Below are 6,972 nucleotides of genomic sequence, written 5' to 3' on the forward strand. Positions count from 1 at the left end.
ATCTTATATCTTATTCATAGACAATGATTTGGTGTATGACACTATACTGAACCAATATCATTACTATTTTCTATATTTGTAATGCTCCTATGATTATATTACCGGATTGGATATGACTGTACCCGGCAGAGGTGCTGCCGGGTGCGACAAGCCGCACTTCCTACCTAGTTGGTGGAGAAGCTTGCATTGCCAAGGTAGCGATATGACAAGCCACAACATTTGGAGTGGTTGAACAATTGTGGAAAACTCAAAGTTACACATAAGGTGTGTGTGCCATTTTCTATTGGACAGTATATTGATGAGGTGGAGTGTGCCATTTTGCCATTGGATGTGTGTGGTTTATTACTAGGACGACCATGGTAGTATGACCGGAATACAATTCATTCCGGGAGGTCTAATACAAGCACATTCATTCACTGAAAAAGGCTTTCGCAACGCTTTATATTATAAAGCCAACCGCCCAAATCAAGCATCCAACAAGGTCCAACACAGTACACACTCACACACACACACACGGAAGTCCACAAGAACATAAAGCAGTGAGAAGGGTCAATGCTGAGGGCACAGCACAACAAGCCCTAAACATAAAACACACACGCCACAGAGCCACCAGGCGATCTAATCAGGCTTAGAGGGGGGTGGGGAGGGCGGCAGCGGGGGAGCCACACGGAGCGCCATCGAGCGGAGGTAAGAGAGGAGGGTGGTGATGACGTCCCGGTCCTGGGGGCGGCTAAGCGGCCGTCAAAGCTGCAAGTAACCACACATTTTGAAGATTGCATCAGTCGCACGTCGGAGGGGCACCTTCTGAATAACAAGCTTATTGTGAATGTTCCAAAGCGTCCAGGCTAGAACCCCAACGCACAACCATCTAATATGGCGGTAGCGAGTAGGGGAAGCATTGAGCCCGGCAAGCAAGTCGGGGAAGTTGGTATTGCACCACTGTCCGCCAACCATTTCGCGGAAGCAGTCCCATAGGAACTGGGCAGTGTAGCACAAGAAAAAGATGTGGTTAGCATCCTCTACCGTGCCACAAATGGGACAAATCCCATCGCCTGGGCCATTACGCTTGAGGACTTCAACCCTAGAAGGGAGGCGTCCATGGATCCATTGCCACTGGAAAATCCTGATCTTCAGCGGTAGGCGGATGTCCCAGATCAGGCTAAAGGGTTCCGGGGCCGCCGAGGGCGCAATGGCGGCGTACAGGGACTTCGTGAAGAAACGGCCAGAGGGCTCAAGGTGCCAGGAAAGAGCATCCCGGTTCTCCTCGACGTTCACCGGCATAAGGGCGATGTCTTGGAGGAGGGAGTCCCAAGCAGCCACCTCGAGGGGGCCAAAAGGGCGTCGGAAGGCGAGACGCCCCAAGTCAATAAGGGCCGTCTCAACAGAGACCCGAGGGTCAGCCGCAATGGCAAAGAGTTCTGGAAATCGCGCAGCCAGGGGGAGTCCCCTAGCCAACAGTCGAACCAGAACAAGGTCGAGGCTCCGGAGCCAACCGAGATGGATATGCCGATGCGGAGTACGGGCAGAAGCTGGATCACGGACTGCCAGAACTGGGATCCACCCGTATGTTGGCAAAAGGCATGAGGTTGGCCACGGAGGTACTTATTACGGACGATGGTGAGCCAGAGGCCTCCCTCCCCATTGGCAATACGCCACAACCATCGGGTCAGGAGAACAATGTTCACGCGTCGGGATGACAGGATCCCAAGGCCGCCCTGGTCTTTGGGTTTGCAGATGTCGGGCCAGCTCACCATATGGTACTTCTGCTTGTCGCCATCGCCAGCCCAAAAGAACCTCGACTGGTATTTGGCCACCTCCCGATGCAGACCGTAGAAGCTCATGAGAAACCAGAGAAGGCTGGCAAGTGAAGAGTTGATTAGGATCACCCTGGCAGCTTTCGACAACCAGCGCCCCCTCCAGGGTTCAACCCTGTGCTGCATCCTAGTCACCGTCGGGCGGAGATCCGCAACGGTGAGTCTGGAGTCACTAATGGGCACCCCCAAGTAAGTCGTGGGGAAGGAGCCCAGGCGGCAGTTCAGCCGGTCCGCAATGGACAAAGCTTCGTCCGGGGGTTCACGCCGGGAATAAAAGGATATTGAAACCGATGGATGAGAAAACAATTAGATCTGCTTTGGATTTGACCGTGGCGAATAAGATGAAGCCCAACAAGAACGTGAGATGGGTGACGGTTTCTGTTCAAATGAAGGAGGATGCTATTCTTTCACTAAAGAAGAAGATCTCTAAAGCTACCACGAAACCAAGGACGGCTTCGTTTCAAGGGAGAGAGGATGATGTGGCCATAAGTGCAAGAGATAATCACTGGTCAATGTTACAAGTGGGCTCTTTTAGCTTCAACGTGCCACCGACTGAACCGAAGAAGAATGACATGAAGCCGAACTTCAGGACTCCTCCGAGATCAATATTGGTGTTTCTTCCATTCAGTGAAATATAGTAGTCCAAAGTTCGTAGAGGAAAGTATTTCTTTTCTTTCAAATTAGGCAGATTCAATCAACGTGGCCGGAGATATTTAGAAGAGATTAATTACTTTCCTAGTTAAAGAGTAGGAGTATAGAAGAGATGTTCACGTACACGCTTAGTTAGGCAGTTGAATAATTGTTTCTCTTTGAGATGTAAAAGGAGAGGATCGTACACAAGTTTTGGTTCGAGTCAGTTAGATTTTAGAGTATTCGACGCGTTATGGTTGAGAGTCAACCTATATAAGACGTGCGCCCGTCTTGTAGTTGAATTTTGAGGTTTATACATCTAGCATGAAGCGGCCTCTGGGCGTTCGTTTTGTTTATCTTTGTGAAATTTTCTAATTGAAGATTTTACTTTGGCAAGAGGATTCTAGTACGTACACTGAGAATTTTCTAGCTATTGGCTCAAGGTCCGTCGTCACCGATGGGTTGCGCGTTGGTTACGTCTACTACGACGGGAGGTTCCTCGTGTGTCGAGGGATTATCCGTTGGTCGTTGTCACCCCATTTTCAGATTACGCGTACTGATCACGTAATTGGGAGATTTTATCGTGGATCTTGTAGGAGTTTGTTGCATCATAAAAGATCGTGGATCAAAAATTAATTACACAATCTAAATTAACATAGTATGAACTACATATCTAAATTACTACACATCTAATCTAACAAAAAAATCTATGAACTACAAAAAAATCTAAAAAAATCTAACAACAATCATAAAAAGTTGCTCACGGCGACGACGAGGTGCGGCGCGGGGCGGCGACGGCGTCGGGGCGGCAGGGCGGCGATGGCGAGGTGGCGGCAGGGGACGGCGCGCGGCGTCGGGAGAGGAGGAGGAGAGATCGAAGTAGGGATGCGGTTCTGAAATTTTCCTAAGTGCTACTTATGTAGCAAAGGCTTTGGTCCCGGTTCGTGGCACAAACCGGGATCAATGCCCCCTTTAGTCCCGGTTGGTGGCATCAACCGGGACCAAATGCCTCTTTTCAGCAGCCCAAAGGGCGGGAAACAAAGACCTTTGGTCCCGATTGGTGCCGCCAACCGGGACTAAAGAGGGGCATTGGTCCCGGTTTGAGCCACCAACCGGGACTAAAGAGGGGCATTGGTCCCGGTTGGCGCCACCAACCGGTACCAATGGACCCGTCTAATTACTTATTTATTTTTTGCATCTGTTTTTTAGTTGATTCTTTCTGCAGCTGTTTTTTTAGTCCCACCTCGCCAAGCGAGAGGCACTCGCAGTAGTTTATAAGCCCTGAGTGCAGAGACGATGAAGAAGAGGTTCAATGCTCACATGCACGTTGGTTAGCTTCAATCCTTGAGGAATAGGGTAGACTGCACGGAGCTATGTGCAATGCAGTTGACACTATTTCGAAAGGCTTGAAGCGAATGAACGAGCATTGCGCCTCTTTTTTATTTTTAGTGACGTATTACAACTCAGAAATAAATAGAAAAAATATATATAGCAGAAAAGAAAAAAACTATATAAAAAACTACTCAGAAATAAATAGAAGGAAAAATAGTTGTGATTAACTTTACTAAAAAAATGAGCATAGATGCTTATTTTTAATGACTTATTACAGCTCAGAAATAAATAGAAAAAAAATAGTTGTGATTAACTTTACTAAAAAATGAGCATAGATGCTTATTTTTAATGACTTATTACAACTCAAAAATAAAAAGAAAAAAATATAGCAGAAAAGAAAAAAAACTATATAAAAAACTACTCAGAAATAAATAGAAAAAAATAGTTGTGATTAACTTTACTAAAAAATGAGCATAGATGCGCTTATAGAGAAAATTCAACCTAAATTCATAATAAATTTCTACTAACTTCGGAGAAATTCAGTATGAATTTAGGTTAAATTCCCCGTATAAGGGCATCTATTTTCATTTTGAGAGGAGCTCAATAAGGCAGAGAGGGAGGGGCATATAAACCGGTGTGAGCCCCCTTTGGTTGGCGAGGTGGGACTAAACTCTGGCCGCAACAAGGACCAACCCTTTAGTCCCGGTTGGTGGTATGAACCGGGACTAATGGGCGGCCTTTGCTCCCGGTTCATGCCTCCAACCGGGACCAATAGTGATGGGCCAGGAGCGAGGACCATTGGTCCCGGTTCGTCCCACCAACCGGGGCCAAAAGGTCCAGATGAATCGGGACCAATGGCCCACGTGGCTCGGCCGGCCCCCGGGGCTCACGAACCGGGTCCAATGCCCCCATTGGTCCCGTTTCTGGACTGAAACGGGACTAATGGGTTGACTTGCCTAGACCATTGCCCCCTTTTCTACTAGTGTTAGTACGTACACTAAGAATTTTCTAGCTATTGGCTTGAGGTCCGTCATCACCGACGGGTTGCGTGCTGGTTATGTCTACTACGACGGGAGGTTCCTCGTGTGTCGAGGGATTATTCGTTGGTCGTCGTCACCCCATCTTCAGGTTACACGTACTGATCGCGTAATTGGGAGATTTTATCGTGGATCTTGGAGGAGTTCGTTGTATCGTAAAGATCGGGTCGGATCAGTGGCGCTTTCGAGGTCGTGCCTACATCAAGGTTGGTAGGAGTTAACTATCGCGCATCCCCGATGTAGACAGCACTCAAGGATTTCAGTCAAACATAAAAATGCTCAAACCTCCCCACCATGCCATGATGGACACTTAAATGAGTAGTTAGTAACAAGCTTTAATATCGATATTTCTACCCTGGCTGCGGAAGGAGTTGGCGCGGCGGCATGGAACACGGCCGCGGGAGGCGCGGGAGGACGAGGCGACACCGATGGGGGCGGTGGGTGCGAGTACTCCGGGGCTGTTTGGATTGTGACTATGTTTGCCTTATATTGTCACATTGTTTTTTGTCACGCTTGCCTAACTTGAGTTGCTCAAATTGTTAGCCACATTTTGGCTTACCTAAGGGAATCTTACCATATTTTTTGTGTCAATAACATGTGGGGTTCACTACTCATAAAAAAGTTCTTGCCTCAGGTGTGGCTAGAACTAAACACCAACCTAACTTGGTCAAACTTGCCTAAGGTGAGGTGTGGTAAAGTGTGGCAATATGTGGCTAGAAACCAAACAACCCTCCATGCTGCCGATTGGGAGACGGTACGGGGCTGGAGAGATCGACGATGGCGGTAGGAGGGCGACAAAGAAGGGACGGAAATGTCCTGCCCGCCAAGTTGTGCAAGGGATAGAGGGAACGACAAAACTCGGGAGGACCGGATTGAGCATATGGCTGGCGCGGGCCAAAATATGCAGCTCCCCGCAATTTTTCTTGGACGAACCATTTTATGTGACCTGTGCGGGACGATTTTTCATCCCTGTCCCATAAAAGGGCGGTTATTTTAGCGGAAGCGGCTTTTGACAGGATCTGCTAGAAATGCTTTTATGGCGACTGATCTAATGTTGTGACTCGGTTAAAGTTGCTCTGAGTAGAGGCAAAAAATTGGCTATCAATTGGTTTTCCACCCATCCTGCTGGGTAACCTCATAAAGCTTGTCAATTTTTTTAACACAATACAGACGCAAGCGCTAATATACACGCGCATACACTCACCCTATGAACGCACACACACGCACCCTACCTTTATGAGCACCTCCGAAAGACTGAGTCGACATATCATCTTAAAATTTGCGAAGTCATCATAGGCACTTCATCGTCGACGGGAACGTCTCCTCCCACTGAATGCGCATCGCCGAAAATCCTGAAATAAACCCAGAAATAAATGGGAGCACCAGGACTTGGACTGGGATAACACAGTCCCTCTAACCATCCAATCACATGTTGGTTCGCAAAAAACTTGTCAATTTTGTCATGTAATATATGTGGTAAGCAATTCAAACAATTAAAAACTTATGGATTTTGAAAAATCTTAAAGTTACCAAATGTTTGCTAGCGAAATTTTGGCTCTCAACCAAGCGTGCCCAATAATGCACTCGTCTGGCGAGTTCATGCACGGAAAACTACGATTCGCTCTTTCCAACGGCAACACGCCAGAGGCTAGAGAGAGAAGAGAATCCTAGAGGCCAGAGAGAGAGAATGTGATGTGATCGCGGAGGACGGAGAGAGAGAGAGAGAGAGCAAGGGGGACGAGACGACGCAAGAATGAGCAGTGCCACCACCTACGCGGAGAGCATCGCTTCCTGCCGCACTCCAGCTCCCATCCGCTCCCCATCCCTCGCAGCCACGGCGGCGGCGGTCCCCGACGCAGCCCCCCTCCCCGTGAGGCGGCAGCTCGATTTCCCCAGCGGCGACGGCAACACGGATGACGATGATGACCTTTTCTTTCTCGTCGCAGAGGAGATGGAGCGAAACCTAGACCAGGTCACGCGCCGCGCCGAGCAGAGCTTGACGCCGCCGACGGTTGCGCTGGCACACTCGGCTTTCCGTGAGAAGCTGTGCATTTGCGGGCGCGGGCCGTGTGCCGTTGAGTGGAAGGAGGGAGGATGGGCATACGTCTGCTCGGCGCCGCCGGTGAGCCTCCCCCTCCCATGTTTTTTTTGACCCCCCC

At 48.8% G+C, this 6,972-nt stretch overlaps 1 protein-coding gene across 1 annotated transcript in view; it reads left to right on the plus strand.

Moving 5' to 3' along the window:
• The first annotated feature begins 6,433 nt into the window (after window positions 1-6,433).
• LOC119295660 overlaps window positions 6,434-6,972 on the plus strand; it is a 10,244-nt gene continuing 9,705 nt past the window's right edge. The window contains exon 1 of the mRNA XM_037574100.1: window positions 6,434-6,935. Coding sequence (XP_037429997.1) covers window positions 6,567-6,935 — 369 coding nt within the window. The 5' untranslated portion in view covers window positions 6,434-6,566. The remainder of the gene's footprint in view (window positions 6,936-6,972) is intronic.

This window comes from Triticum dicoccoides, chromosome 4B, assembly GCF_002162155.2.
Source record: "Triticum dicoccoides isolate Atlit2015 ecotype Zavitan chromosome 4B, WEW_v2.0, whole genome shotgun sequence".
NCBI classification, from domain to species: domain Eukaryota; kingdom Viridiplantae; phylum Streptophyta; class Magnoliopsida; order Poales; family Poaceae; genus Triticum; species Triticum dicoccoides.